At 40.3% G+C, this 16285-nt stretch overlaps 1 protein-coding gene across 2 annotated transcripts in view; it reads left to right on the top strand.

Moving 5' to 3' along the window:
- Positions 1–14501, top strand: part of glceb (glucuronic acid epimerase b) — a 50822-nt gene extending 36321 nt beyond the window's left edge. For both annotated transcript variants that reach the window (XM_071489167.1, XM_071489166.1), the window contains 3 exons: positions 1524–1769; positions 8559–8851; positions 9488–14501. In XM_071489167.1, coding sequence (XP_071345268.1) covers positions 1524–1769; positions 8559–8851; positions 9488–10219 — 1271 coding nt within the window. In that variant the 3' untranslated portion in view covers positions 10220–14501. The remainder of the gene's footprint in view (positions 1–1523; positions 1770–8558; positions 8852–9487) is intronic.
- The last annotated feature ends 1784 nt before the right edge of the window (positions 14502–16285 follow it).

Here is a 16285-nt window from a genome sequence, read left to right as displayed (position 1 = left end):
TATCTATTAACCACTTTAGTGCAGGGCAAGTAGAATAGGGTTGCCCAGGTGGTACAGAAGTAAACACCATCCATTCACCACTTTAAGAACCTGGGTTCAATCCTCAGTGGTAGTGCTTATAGCTGTGGTTGGACTGGCCATTGAACCAAATGACCAGTGTTTGTGAATGGGACATCAGGGAGGGATCGTGCTCCTGTCACTGCAACGACATCTACGGTAGTGGTTGTTGGAGAGTCCTGTGCAGAGGACGGATCAGGGATGGATGGAGGGTTTTTGTTAAAGCTACTCGCTGACAGGTGAAAAGCTACGTCATGTTCTCACAGTGGAAAGACCAAAGGTAAATATTAGCCGTTCCGAAGTCTGAGAGAAAATCAGGGAAATAGTTCAAAAGATCACTTTGGAGAATTTACTGTATAACTATTACTTTATAATCGATAAATATATTGGCATTATGTGTAACTTTACCCTGCGTGTTCCTGCATGAGCAGTATGTACATTTTGTTTCACAGTCAAAAAAATATATATTGAGGGTCTATTACCTTTAACTTCCAATCATTGTTTCAGCTGTTTTCTAAAGGGCTTTGAGCTGTGTTTTATTTATGAACGGTGTTATATAAGTTTTATATATGTTTTATCATTATAATTACTGTCTGTATTGGAGTCGGGGAACTGTGTGTTTTTTGTGAGATGTGCTTGTTTAGGAAAACAGCAGAAATGGTGATAAGGGAATTAGAACATAAGCGATCAGGTGATTAGTTTGAAAGTAGGAGGCACATTATCACCGACCTAATCTGAGCATATTATGTTCTTCTTCTCAGAAGGATGGGGTTTGGGTTTCACGTGTGCTCTCTCTGTCACAAGGTCTATAAGTGAACTATCTGTTAATCAGAGTGATTCTCCTGCCTGAGCTATTTCTGTCTGTGTGAAGAGGGAAGCTTGCCTCCGGTGAAATGCTGTAGATTAGCTTGAATTTCACCACGCTGTCCAAGCGTGTACCATAGCTTGTGTGGTGTTTCTTTCTAACCTTTTTTTTGCTTTTCTTTTTTTTACTCTGTAGTCTTTTGTTTCTGTGTTTACAAAATAGGCCCAGATTTGAATCTTTGTTACTGCCATAGCCGGTCTCATCCAATTACTGAAAAGTTTTACAATTTGTATGTTTGCTATTAATAATTGATTTTGTACCAGTTTTATTGATATAATCATGGTTGTGAACTTAATGTGACCCAGCAGTGAACAGATTTAGTCTTTCCTCAAGCCAAAAAAAAAAAATCTGTTATGTCTACTGCCATATAAAAAGGAACATTTATTTGAAATCGCAAAGAGCTTAAAAGAAAAACCTTAACACACAGAAGATGATGATGTAAGCAGAAGATTTAGAAGCATTTCAAAACACTATAAAAGTAACAAACAGGGAAAAAGCAGCTACTATTGTCGTACCTTGCATTTGAAGCTATCTTTTTTCTTTATTGAATTTGACATAATTCTCCTTGTCCTCTGTCTCTACCTCCCTCATTTCCACCCAGGAGTGCCTCTGTCCACTCAGTGGGGCCCTCAAGGCTACTTCTACGCCATCCAGATATCCCAATACGGTCTGAGCCATTACAGCAAAAACCTGACTGAGCGCCCTCCCCATGTGGAGGTCTACGATACAGCTGAGGAGAGAGACAGCCGGGCCAGCACAGCACCCTGGAGTGTACCGAAAGGTTGCGGTCTCAGCCGTGTCCACGACAAGACCCGAGCTACCTCCGTGCGTCAGTTCAGTGCTCTAGGTATGTAAGCCTTCCACGAGCCCGGGTGGCCTCAGGGCATGCAGCTTATCTCCTTTCACTGTGTCTGCAGGAGGCTCGATATGCCGCTGCACCCTCAGGACAGGATGATAGTCAGTGGTGAGTCACCGGAACAGTGCGAGAATACTGGCAGAACAACAGGGGACATGCCACATAGAGTGGCAAGAAAAAGTATGTTAACCCTTTAGAATGACCTGGTTTTCTAGATTGATTGGTCGTAACGTAATACATTGTCCCCAAGCTAACAATTATAAACTTGTATGTCTTTTCTGGACACACCCATTAAACATGTACAATGCTGTTGGAAAAACCTGAAGTAAAAATTCTTGGCTTTAATAACAGGCTGAACCTCCACTAGCCTCAAGCAGCTCTTCCAGTAGCTGCTGATCAGACCTGCAAAAACTTCAGGAGGAATTTTAGACCATTCTCCCTACAGAGCTTCTTCAGATCAGCCATATTCTTAGGATGTCTGATCAGCAGCTGTCCGAGCAGCTCTCTTCAGGTCATTACACTGCATTTCAACTGGATGAAGGTCTGGGTTCTGACTGGGCCACTCCAACAGACAGGTTTTCTTTGTTTGAAGTTATTCTGTAGTAGATTTGCTTTGATATTTAGGGTCACTGTGCTGCTGCATCACCCAGCGTCTAGTGAGCTTCACCTGGTGTTATCCTGTAATATATGTTCCTTGATAAATTTGAGAATTCATTTTCCACCCGATGATGTTGAGCTGTTCAGGCCCTGAAGCAGCAAAGCATACGTCATCTTTGGGATGATGGTTTCATGGTGGTATGCAGCGCCCTTTTCACACCATCCATAGTGCTGCATGTTCTCCACAAACAATTAAACCTTTCCATCAACCGTTTTCATCAGTCCACAAAACATTTTCTCTGTCGTGTTGTGGAGCGTCAAACCTCTCTTTTTTGGAGAGCAGTGGCTTCCTCCATTGTGAACAATGAACAGTCATGAACAGAGATGTACCAGAGGTGTTCAGTTAAAATTCAAAGAGGTCCAGTCAGACAAATTTTCCTCAATCAGAGGAACAGTGGTCCTGAGGGGGCTGTGAGATTATAAATCATAACTTCTCCAAGAATAATGAAATGTTCTTTTCACATTTCAAGGTCAATAAGGGCTGCAATTAGTAATAAGTACAAAACAGAGAGCTTTTTTTTTTAAAAAAAAAAATTTAGAATAAAGTGCTCAGTTTTATAGAAATTAAATAAAAAAACTACACGTTCGCTGTTATCAAGTCACGTCACCCACTGCAACTGTGTTGCTCACTGATGTATTTTTGATGAAGCTCTGTGGCGCATGTTTTCTTATTCAGATCAACCCATTTTAGAGTGTACTACAAGAGCATAATACAAGCAGTATAATTACAGCATGCATTTAAGCTATAAAGGCCTCTGATGAGTCAGACATCGAGGTGACATTACAAAAATGGCACTGAAAACTTTTTGTTTGTTTGTTTGTTTGTTTGTTTGTTTGTTTGCTTTAGATGGATTTGGTGGGATTTACAAACTGCTGAACTGTCTGGATTGTCTGGATAATCACTTTTTTCTCTCCATTAGTACGTAATTAACAGGCCCTCAGAAAATGGGGAGTTTTATCACTCGTAATAAAGCTGACTGACTTTGCACTGTTTCACCTCCAAGGAATCAGATTTAATTCACCTCCCTCATTGCATCCAAGGCTCATATGGTGCTGAGGACGCTCTGCTCCAGTGTCCCTCAGACTCAGCAGTCGTTTGTTATTTTGTGCAGTCTTCTCACTTATGCCTGTAAAAATGTATCTAAAAAGAGACTAAATATGAAGGAAAACAAATCTAGACGTATTGTGATTTTCATTATGTCCCAAACAGAGTTGTATACAGGGCTGCAGCATGAGCATGTGGTGGGAAGAATACAATCACACTGCTCTGCTCTGACTGTCCTCAGATACTCTGGATTCTTGAGTTGGGAGGATTTTAATTTTTATCCAAGCGTCTTAATTAGCTGTAGCTTGTTACAATCTGAGTTGGTGACCGTTGCTTTCACCAGCTATAATAACTGTCTCTGGCAAACTTACTCCACTGCTGTCAATTCAGTTCAACAAAAAAGAAATCTTGACTGCTGCTGGGTCAATATGTTGACTCTACATGCTGGTGTCTACAGATTTAGACTCAGCCAAAGATGGTCTTGTGGTAGAAGAAACACCTCTCTGTGTTTTTTTTTTTTTTTTTCATTCTCATCTTTGAAAAAAGGATCGGGCTGCATCATTTTGCTGTTTTTCAACATTAATGATCTTTCTGACTGCCTCACATTTACTTCAGACTTTAGCAGTTTTTGTTTGCAATGTTAAATTAAAAACAGCTGGTGAACAGCTGGTTGTTGGGAATTAAAATTGTAAGCTTATTGCTTCAAAGGGCTTATAAATAGTGAAAATAGAAGGAAATGGTTATTACAGCCCATGTCTTCCTTGAAATGAGAGAAAAAACATTTAATTATTATTCTTAGAGTTCTTATTATTTGCTTCAGGAAACTTTGTGTAACTGGACCTCTTCCTGAATTTCAATTTAATACCCATACTGTATTCTAATAAACATCTTAATAAATATCTGACCATGAAAAAACAGCTTGTTTGCATAGAAGTTGACTTTTCTCTAAATGACTGGCATTAAAGAAAATAAGATCATGAGAGGACCTGAACAACAAGCAGCAGTATTTTTAGTTTAATACTACTCAGACCACAAATAAATGCATGTAGCTAAATTCATGGAAAATTATTGCAGTGTGAATAGCAACTTCAATATCAGTCAGGAAAAAAATGCAATTAGCCTTAAACACTCACTCACTTACCTGCTCCCATGGTTTGAACCTTGACGCTAGAACACACCTCATCCCAGCTGTATGATTCTGGGCCAGTCTGCAGGCTGAGCTGTCATCCCAACCCTCTAAGGTCCTCCTCCAGGAGAGTGATCTAGGTCCTCTTGGGGTCTGAACCATCCTTGGGGTGGCAGCTCCCAGAGCAGTTAAGCAGGTTTAATGGGAGGATTGGACCTGGTGATGTGGTCGAATAGCCCTGATGTGGCCCTGATGTTTGCTGAGACTTGTGGCTGTTCAGTGAGTCAGTCTACCACTGGGGAACCTGTGGTTCCACCTCAGGCTTTCTGTCCTGCGCAGACAGCTTGTGTCTCAGGACCTGGACCTGGACCTGGACGCAGCCCTGCCATCTCCACTAGTGATCTCAGTGTTAGTACACAGCTGGCCGTTGGCTTTGACATAGGAGCTGGTATTGGTATACAGGAGCTTTAGCATGGCTACCAGAACTCTTGAAACATCAAGGTTTGTCAAAAACTTCCACAGGGACTCTCCCTCCCTGAGTGTCAAAGGTCGGACTCAGGTCCACAAAGGCCTGGGTGGTAGCGCTTTAATGTTGTAATAGAGGGTGATAGAAATTTTAAATCTAGCCTAGTTTTACAACTATGACCAACTCCACAAGATAGTTGGCAGGCTTATATCTGGAATTGGAACAAGTCAAAGTCTTTAACCCAGTGCTGACTGTGAGCTGTCTTTATCCTCCTCTGATCTGCTGATATTTCTCTCTCTCTGTCCTCTATTAAACGGCTGTCTCTACTGTAATTTTCCCCTCCTCCTAGTTCTTCAGCTTTCAGCCTCTCATCATCAACAATTTTGTTTCATCTTACCGCTCCACGCCTTTTTTTTTTCCCCTGTTCTGCTCTGTGCTCACCTTCCCTTACTTCAACTCACCCTCACAGCTCTGTCTTTCCTTGACATCATCATGGTTTCATCATCACTCCTCAGCCCTCCCTTGGCAGTCTTCATTCTCTATTAATCTTCCCTGTCCATCCCCAGATTTCAGCCTTCCCTCTCTATTTACTTATTTCCACCCACTTATCACCCGTCAGTCCTCATGTGCTCCCTAAACGTTGCAATCATATTTGCCCGATCCATTTTAATGCCTTATTCTGCTGTCTCATCCAAACTTTTCTTGTTTTCTTCCTCTGCTGTCAGTTTCTCTTTCTTTCTTTGCCTCCCTCCACGTCAGCCCCTGCTCTCCTCCTTTTGTTTGGGCCTTTTTTCTCCTTACTGTATCTAGGGCACCGGTGTTGAACAGTCCCTCAAAGCCTCTGACAAGTGGATCAATCGTCTGTCTCCTGATAATAACCTACCATCTGCACATTGCTGCACGAACACTGTCCTCCACTGGGAAACTTTATTTTCTGAATTTCCTCGTGGTTGGTCAGTCATTTAGAAATGAAGTTTGTACAAACAAACCCATGGTAGAATTAGCAGGGTGTTCACTGTATGCAGATGCAGTGGAGTAACGGCTGCCACCAGCTACAGTGGCTTTAAAATGTTGGATGAACACTGGATTAACACTGGATTGCATGCATGCTTAATTTCGTGCTTTGATTGGCAATCTGAGTCTCTGATAAAGCCACTACCAATAAAAACTGTTATATAGAGAGATAATTAGTAAATGTAAGTACATTGAATTGCTGTTGGAACCGAATATTGGAATTAATTGAAAAATGACGACTGTAAATTGGAAAATCTTGTATCTTATATGTTAAATTGAAAATGCAGTTCTAGTCACCAAGTCAGAGCCCAGATTTTGTTCTCAGAACTTCAACAGTTTTGCAAAGAAGAATAGGGGGAAAAAATTGCAGTATCCAGATGTGCAAAGGTGTAACTATACAGACATATTCATACAGACTCAAGGTTGAAATTGCTGTCAAATATGCATCTACTAAACACTTAGTTGGAGGGAGTGAATATTCATATTTTGTATTTTATATTTAGAATTCATTTGAAAGTGATTCATCACTTTTAAAGAGTATTTTTTTCTGTTTATCAGTTTCCAAAAAACACATTAAATCTACTTTGATTCAGTGTTGTAAGACAAAGTGAAGCATGTTGAGCAGAAGCAATGAGTTGAGTAATTGATTAGTCAATCAATCATCAACTAATTTTACAATTGTTGAACTATTTCAGTCGTCTTTAAGTAATAAAGTAGACTGAATAAATCTAAGTTGTGGACTCTATGAAATAAGAAATTTGGATTAGTCACTTCAGCCTCTGGGAGATTATACTGGGCATTTTTCACTATTTTCCAAAGTTTCATTGACATAAAGAATAATTGGGGAAATCATTAATAAATCAATAATAAAGCTAATCATTGATTACAACCCTAGGACCATTCAAACTTCCCTGAGGGGATGAATACTTTTCACAGCCACCGTATCTCTGTAGGTCTCAGGAGAATTTGGTTGGGCATTGATTGCTGTCTTGTCGCTTGGGTCTCTTGTATTCAAAACACTTACTGTACATGTGTTTTCAAGTGTCTCCTGCTCACACTTGTATATAAGCGTGGCTGACATATTTCTAGCTGCATGTCATTTCTGTGTCCTGCCTTACTGCTAAACAGCCAGAGCGCAGAGCAGAGCAGAGGAGGTGGAATCTTGTCTATATTCCCTTCCCATCCTTTATTGATGGCAGAGTAATCACAGGGCCAGGGTACAAATCCACTTACTCTCTGCATTGCCTTAAGTAATGGATTTATGAGTGCATTAAAGAGTCGTAGTCATCCAGAGGCCCCTGCCAGACTGGCTCTCTCTTTCATTCTCCTCCTGATCGACTGGCTTTGTGTCTCAGCCGGCCTCGTCTTCTTCTGCTTTCTCAGCTCGTGTCATGTGAGATCTCTCTATCTCTCTGATTCTCAATTGTCTGCTCACTCTTGGCTCATTTTCACTCTCTCCACTCTCAGGCGTGGCTTTAAGAGCACTTGTGTGACCCATCATGCCATTACCCTCCTTTTTCCTTACTCCTACATGCTTTCCTCCCTTCGTCCTTTGGGGGGGCTTGATTTAAAAAAAGGTCTTCCTCCTGTTCAGACCAAGTAACAAGGCTGAAGGAGAGATCATTCCAGAAGCTGGTAATGCTTAAGGCTGTTGAAATGAAATCAGAACAGCAGCTGAATACTGAGGGTTGATAGAGTGTAAGAGGAGCAGTGGCAGTGTGGAAAATGAATATCATCTGAGTTTGTGGCTTTGAGATTTGTAGGGAAGAGATGTGGAGAATAGAAAAGTTGCTGCAGTGAATCAACTTCTCCTTTCACTCTCTTGCTCCGTCTTTGCTGCTGCTCTGTTCTTTCCCTCTATTCCCTCCAGTCGGTCCTCCTAATTAAGCTCAGTGTGCAGTGACACATCTGTACTCTACATCCCATGAGAACCTTGTCTCTGTGTGCCTGCGTCTGCTCTCCCTCTCACTCTCTCTCTCTCTCTCTCTCACTCACACACACACACACACACACACACACACACACACACACACACACACACACACACACACACACACACACACACACCCACCCAGTGAGGCACTTCACACAGGTAATAACGATATGAGACCCCGGTAATCAAAAAGCAGGGCTTTGACCGCAGATTATTTCTAAAGTTGTCGGATTGTTATCGATTTGAGAATGTGACTACAGAGTGAATCTGGGGAACATGAGTGAAAAGCCAAGCTATCACAGAAACATACCATCGAAGGAGAGTGTATTAAGGGGGACAGACACACTGCAAAAGGCTTCCAGTCAGTGTGCTAAAAATAGTCCATTGTCATCCAGTAATCGTCAGAGGTTCAGATGAGGTTAGTCATTTATTTCTGAAGAAATGCACCTGAATGACATTTCCTTTCTCCTGCCATTCTGGTACATCATACACTCTTTTTCTCTGCTGCACCCACCCCCACCCTGCTCACCCCACCACAGATTCCTCAGAAGGCGTATCCCTCCAGCTGGGTAACTCCAAAGACTTCATCCTCAGCTTGGACATCAAGTTCATTTCCAACGGCAGCGTGTCCGTGGTTCTTGAAACCACAGAGAAGGGCCCGCCCTTCACTATTCACTACGTGACCAGCACGCAGCTCATAGCCTTCAAGGATCATGAAATCACCTATGGAATCGGGCCAAGAACCACCTGGACCACTCTGACCCGAGACCTGCTCACCGACCTCAGGAAGGGCGTTGGCCTGTCCAACACGAAGGCTGTGAAGGCCACGAAGGTTGGTTTATGTCAAATATAGACCTGCTGAAAGAACCTTTTATAAAACAACTGTGTTGTAAAGACTGTGTAACTGGACCAGAGCTGAACAAAAATATTTGATTAATTAATCAATAGAAAATGAATCAGCAGCTAGGTTGATAATTGAGTAATCATTTAAGTCAATTTTTAATGAAGAATGCAAAACATTTCCTGGTTTCATCTTTACAAACGTGAGAATTTGCTGCTTTTCTTCATCGATAATAAATATCTTGGGTTTTTGAACAAAACAAGTAATGAGAAGAGATCACCCTGGGCTCTAAGAAATTGTGATGACACTTTTCATTATTTTCTGTCACTTTCATGGACAAAACCACTCATCGGTTAATCAAGAAAATAATTAGCAGATTAATCAATAATGAAAAAAACAGTAGCTGCAGCCCTAAACTGAGCCATGCATAATTCATTTTCATCTTTAAGATGTATTTCAGTTAGTGGTATCAGAAAAAGTAATTACACAATGATTATTGATTTGTTGTTTTTAACAAATCTTTGTAGAATTTAAAATTTCTTCTGTGAGAACATTGACACTAAATAATTACATTAATTACATTACACTTATTATTTTGTCCGCCTTTGCATCTGATTTCTTTCTCAGATCATGCCCAGACGGGTGGTGCGGTTAGTCCTACATGGGCGTGGCTTTGTTGACAACGTCACTATCTCCACCACTGCCCACATGGCCGCTTTCTTTGCTGCCAGCGACTGGCTGGTGCGCAACCAGGACGAACGAGGTGGATGGCCCATCATGGTCACTCGTAAACTGGGTGAAGGCTTCCGGCCTCTGGAGCCCGGCTGGTACTCGGCCATGGCCCAGGGCCAGGCCATGTCCACCCTGGTGAGAGCCTACCTCCTCACCAAGGACCAGGTTTACCTCAACGCTGCCCTCAAGGCAGTAGGACCCTACAAGGTGCCTTCAGCGCAGCACGGGGTCAAAGCGGTGTTCATGAACAAATATGACTGGTATGAAGAATACCCCACCACACCCAGTTCCTTTGTCCTCAACGGCTTCATCTACTCCCTGCTGGGACTCTATGACTTGACTGAGACAGCCGGAGAGAAACTTGGCAAGGAGGCAGGGCAGCTGTTCAACCGTGGCATGGAGTCACTGAAGGCCATGCTGCCGCTCTTTGACACAGGCTCTGGGAGCATCTATGACCTGCGTCACTTCATGTTGGGCACTGCACCCAACCTGGCGCGCTGGGACTATCACACCACGCACATTAACCAGCTGCAGCTGCTGGCATCCATAGACAATTCTCCCATCTTCAAAGATGTGGTCAAGCGCTGGAAAAACTACTTAAAAGGGATTCGTGCCAAGCACAACTAGGTAAACTGTAACACATATGTAGTATACAGCTGAGACAGTGACTGAAAAGAGGAGGAATATGCTCTAAGTGTGAGAACTGAATGGATAATTGAATGTGATGTGGATGCTCACATTGTATGACTGTGTGCGTCCCAGTTTTGGTTGAAGTTCATAATCTAAAAGATGAGTTTAGTCAGCTGCAACTCTCAACTCTAAAACTTTCTTGTGTGCTCCGTTGCAGGTTTTATATTTTCTGCAACACTGACTGTAGCTCCACACGCCTGTTCTCTTTTCTTGAGCTAGTGTTTGTAATTATGCACAGACCTAGTTTCACAGAGTGTGTGTGTGTGTGTGTGTGTGTGTGTGTGTGTGTGTGTGTGGGTGTGGGTGTGTGTGTGGGTGTGTGTGTGGGTGTGGGTGTGGGTGTGTGGTTTAAAATATCAATATATGATGTTAGAGAAAGACAAAACTCCTTCAATTGTTTAAATTGAATAATTTCTGGTATTCTTGATGCATCCAGTCTCTTCTCAAACTGTATTTTTTTACCATTTCATCCCAGATTTGCAAAGTTTATTGAAACAAATAAACTGTAAATAACAGAATATATTATAAATTATTTGGAGGAGAATGTTGCCAAAAAAAAATATCTTATGAACAGAAAATACTTTTGGATTTTATGTCTCCACTCCAACATTACAAGTTTAAAATCAGGAAGGTTTACCATGTTTAAGTTGTTTCGGTGAAATACATTTAAGATGAAGAGTCAAATGCTTCATGCTTCCAAAACAGGAACTTCCAAGTCTTTTCTGAAGCCCTTTTCTCTAAAATACAGATAAGTAATGACAAATAATTTTGGGGGGATTGTGTTGTTTTGTGCTTAGTGATCTGAACTCCTTGAAAAACTTTCTATCGTTGTGTTTTTTGTGTCTGTCAAGGTGCTTGAAATCAACTCTGAGGGATAAATACCTCAGATTTCAAGGAGTTAAACTGGCTCCACTGTCAGTTGCTCTCATTGGTTCTTACCCACAATTCCACTGTGTTCGGCTGAGCTGTTGTGTTTGGTCAGAGTTGCCTGCATGACTGCATCTTAGCTCATGTCACTTACACTTTCAGTTGAGACAGAAGACTGCAGGTAGCGCGCTGCCACAACATGTTACATTCCTAGAGATAAGCTCATCGAGCCTACAATAAAAAAATAAAAATAAAAAAACATAATTAGAATTTTTCCTTACTAGTCGAACGATGATACACTGTTTGCTACCATTCTTAGGTGTAACCAAAAAGAAACTAAAGACTGTCAGTTGGTCACAAAAAATAATTAATAATTCATGTGCCGCTGTAGAACACAGCTACAAGTAATTAGTTCTGCATCATTTCAAGTTCAGCTCAATTAGTAAAGCGTAGGGTTCCCATCTCAGAGATCCTGGCGGTGAATCCCAACTGAGTCAATTTATCACAGACGTGGTCGGTTTACTGAAAAAAGGAATCTGATCAAGTGTCACTGTCACTCTTCTCTCCTCTTCCCATTTGCACGGTACAGCTAGAAAACATTTAGGATTTAGAGCCACACATATTTACCATCCTTATGGGTGTGGACATGAAGCGCACAGACTATACTACACATATAAGCTGTCTTCGATAATATTATCAATATGTCTTCAGACCTTTACATGTATTTTTTACTATTCTGACAAGGAACTACAGATTAGTGAATTAGTTGTTTTGATCGATGGCGATTAATGTGCATTGTCCCTGAAAGATAGATTCAAATAGAACAGTCAACTAAACCTTCATGCAGACCAGTCTAAATAGGCCCAGGAGTGTCATAAGAACAGGACATACTAAAGGAAATTTATTTAACCTTTAGAAAACTTTAGTTTCAGATGAATCCCTGTGTCATCGTTAAAGATTGAAATATTTATATCCCTTTATTTTTCTTGGTTTGAACACCAGTGTTATTAGTTGTAGCTACTTTTTCATTCAACCTTTTTTAGGTTGTTGTTTACTTGGAAACTCCTGTGAAAAGCTCTTCTCCTATAATTTAAAAATACAGATGATAATTGCAGGATCCAAGTGTGGGCGGTGTGGATGTCTGTGTTGTGTATTGGAGTAGATAGACATGTGGGCAGCAGAGGCCCAGCTGCATCTCACTACCATGTCAATTCATAGCATTTAAATAGACAAAGCCAGGGGTAGTGAAGCTGGAGGTAAATTCTTGATAAACAGAAAGAGGCTGTCAGTCCCAGCAGGCTCTCATTTCTCCTCTCAGCTGTGTGGGTGCATGAACTCAGCGTTTTTAATCTGAGCGCTGCCCTGTTGACCGCTGTACGATGAGAGATGGGCTCGCCAAGACACTAACAATTCACCCGGCTAATAGGCTGGAGAGCCTGCACGCACAGTGCAGTCACTAGTCAGGGATGAGTCAGCATTCACTGGCATCGCTCTCACAAACAAAACAAAGTGGAGCCCTCAGCATCAATGAGGCTTTCATCGATCTACCTTAAAGATTATTAATGAGAAGCGTGAGAATCCGGCTGGTTCGCTTTTTCTGAAAGTGGTGATGGTGAATTTCCTTTGGTCGTTTTCCTAAAACTTTGACATGAGTACATTTTCCCAGACAGTCTGACTTCAGGTTGTCAAAGTGTGAGCTATGAAGGCGACATCAAAGAAGCTTGTGATTCATTTTGATGTAACATTGAGCTGCTTTGGTACAAGCATCTTCCTGACCTCACAGCTTCCACTGTAACTCAACTTCCTGCTTTTAGGACTAAGTGAGGTTTTATGACGGAGTGTTGGGGCCAATGCTAAAGGAAAAACAGTCTGAGATTTTGTCAGAATATTTCAGGAAAAAAGCTGCAGTATTTCAAAAATGAAGTCATAATATTGTTGCAAGAAAGAGGAAAATGAGGTCTTTTTTAAGGAATATCGTAACTGTACATATAGTGCATATATACTATATATTGTACACCTACAGTTTTGTTCTCAAAGGAACTTTTTCTATGTAATACTATGATTTCATTCTAATAATATGACTTTTCTGTCATGTAATATTACAACCTTTTTCTCCCAAATATGACTTAAAAAATATTATGACTTTGAAATACTGAGACTTGTTAAATTATACCTTTTCCACAAAATTACAACTTTTTCTCTTATGTGACTTTTTTCTCAAAATATTTGAGTCTCAAAATTCTTTTTTTCTTAACAGTGGCCCTCATCCTCTGCTGTATAGGTTTATATTGTGGATGGAAGGAATCATACTGAAGTTTTGTTTGTAAAATTATCCCAGAAGAAGTATGAGTGCACATTTTTTGAATGCTAGCTGATCCTTGTTTTGTTCATTTCCTGGTGGCATTTTCTTTCCATGGATACTTGCATAATTCATACTTTGCCATTTTGACAGGACAGTAGATATGTGTAGTTTAAAGGGAACATTCAGGAACTGAAGTTTTGTCTGTGAATACCTGGCTCCATTTTGTTTATACCAAAGTCATTGATTCAAGTACATTTGAATTTGTCTACTTTTGTGCAAACCAATTTCCATTCAGCATTTAATGATAAGTCTCCTTGGAGATGTCACGGAGAGACACTGCCTTTTGTGAAATACTAGTTTTTTCCGATGTAGGTTAAATAGATTATAGCAAAAACAAGATATGTAACTTGCTTATCATAAAGGGGATGTGTGCAACTAGAGATTAGCATTTAGTCAGCTACTGTTTTAAAGGGAAATGAGCCAATTGCTGCAAATTCTCCTTGAAAATTTTTTTGCTTGTTTTGTTTTGGTTTGTTTTTTGTTTTTGTTTTTTTCTTCAGTGTGTGGTTTTTTTCATCATTTGTTGGATCAATCATTTGCATCAGATGTTTTTCTAGATAGACAAAAGCACAACTGCCGTTTATTATCACATTAAATGGTTGTATTTCTTTTGGATTATTTGGGGTTTTTTTTATTTTCAGGACAATGTGCAACGCCTTCATTAAGAAAGCTGCTATTATTGTTCACTGTGTAATAGGTATGAGAACTTCCTTTTCCTCATTTTAGTGGTATTTTTGTCTGTCTTTCCACTATACATTAAAAGCATATGACCACTGAGGTCAAATGTGATTTATGCAATAAAATGTTTACTGGGGTCTTGACACCACAGGAGACCCAGAGCGGTTGTATAGACTTTGCAATCCAAGCACAATGTGCAAATGCTACCATTTTTTAGTCCAAGGAAGAGACGTGTTTATATACAGAGTAAATCTTTGTGCTTTAAAAATTTGCTTTTTAAAGGTGTAAAAAATAAAAGCATTTTTTCTTAAACTTGGGTCTGCTCTCTTCCTTTCTTATGTTGAACAGGGACTGAGTACTTTAATGAAGATCTCCATACTGGTATGGACTGGGATTGGCCTCGTGTGACTGGTTTATTATCCTTCCTTGTCCACTGTTAAGATGATTGAATTAGTTGAGTAGAATATTCATCTGCAAAAATAATGAAAATCAATTATTGCTTCTTTATTTTTTGGCTTTTTTTCAAGAAACTATTTAAAACATTTCTCAGTTCCTGTTGATGAGAGGATTTACATCTTTTCTTTGTCATATTCGATCAAGCACAGAGTGTCTCTGTTGGTCAGCCAAACCAAGTCATGTGAAGACAGCATATTATCATTATCATTATTTTATAGATGAAATGGTCAATCAATAAATAAAGAAAATAATTGTCTGATGAATTCATGCTGAAATGAATGCTTAATAAATAGTTAATAATAAATAGTTCATTTATAAAAATTGTATTATTTTTCAATATGTATTATTTTACATATACGTTATTGCAAGAGACCAGATTTTTTACATTGCATTATCTCTGCAGTCTTATAATATTTATATACACTGTTGTTTTAACAGGGAAAAGAAATCATATATATGCATTGTATATATTTTAATTTAAAAAAAAAGAAACATTCAATACAAAAACATTACCAAAAATAAAACAGTGGAGTCATTAATATCAATGGAATAACCAACTTATTGTCTGGATTGATCGTATGTGTAATCATTTAGTTCATCAGTTAAACACCTTTTACATGCTGTTCTAGACTTAATTCAGATGGTCTTAAACCTAGAATAGTAAATACTGGTTGAGCTGCTCACGTCCATTGTGGAGTTCTGCAGCAGAGAAACAGTTTGTTCATACTGAACGTCCTCACTGTGAAACTGCTGTGAAGAAAAACAATGCTGATTAATAATTTATCCTAATTAGGCTATTCTGATCCATTGAGAAGCACAGACACCTGAGAAGGACTGTATCTCCTGCCACCCGCTTGCATTTTTCATTACCTTCTGGCATTTATACAATCCAGCCATAATTTCTGCCTCACAGCCACACACTTCACCCCACGCATCTCATTCCTCCTCTTTCCCCGACATTAATGATATTACCATCCCTCCTGACAGAGAGTCTGTCTCCCAGTCCTGTAATTAGCCCTACATAAAGCCAACAAGCTCAGTCTCTTCACAGCCTCTGTGCTGGCCTCGTCTGCTGCCATTCAGATGCCTTTGAGATGGCCGTGATAACGTTACAGTGAGTCATTGGTATTCCGGCGTCTGGAGGCCAGAGCCTTCATGGTGACCATAAATTTATCCACTTGATGAAATGAACAAACTATTGACCCCTGCATTGTTGGATCAGTTTGTGTGTTGTTTGGGGGTCTCAGAGAGGGTGCAAAAGAGGAAGCATCGAGCCAAAAGAGAACAGAAACACAATTACCCTGACTACATTCTTCTAAGTGCAGTTTAAGACCCAGAAAGTTTTTGAGGTTTCCCCTTGATGAGCGCCCAAAGTGTCCCAAAGTTTCACATCTGTCCATTAGATGTACACCTAAGACTACAGCCAGCAGCCATTTAGGTTAGCTGAGCACAGAAACTGGAAGGAAGGGGCAATGGCTAGCCTGGTTCTGTTTAAAAAAAAAACACACAGGTAATGTCCAGACGATTTCTTCTGGTCGCCAGACAAATTGTCGATTTTACACTTTGGTTTTTGTGTAGATAAAACAAACGAAATACAACATTCATGGACAGAGCCAGGCTATCTGTTCAGAGTCTTTGTG

The sequence above is a fragment of the Trachinotus anak genome, unplaced genomic scaffold, assembly GCF_046630095.1.
Source record: "Trachinotus anak isolate AG129_WGS33_773 ecotype Australia unplaced genomic scaffold, CSIRO_AGI_Tana_v1 ptg000011l, whole genome shotgun sequence".
NCBI lineage: Eukaryota > Metazoa > Chordata > Actinopteri > Carangiformes > Carangidae > Trachinotus > Trachinotus anak.
This window is presented reverse-complemented; position numbering and strand designations above follow the sequence as displayed.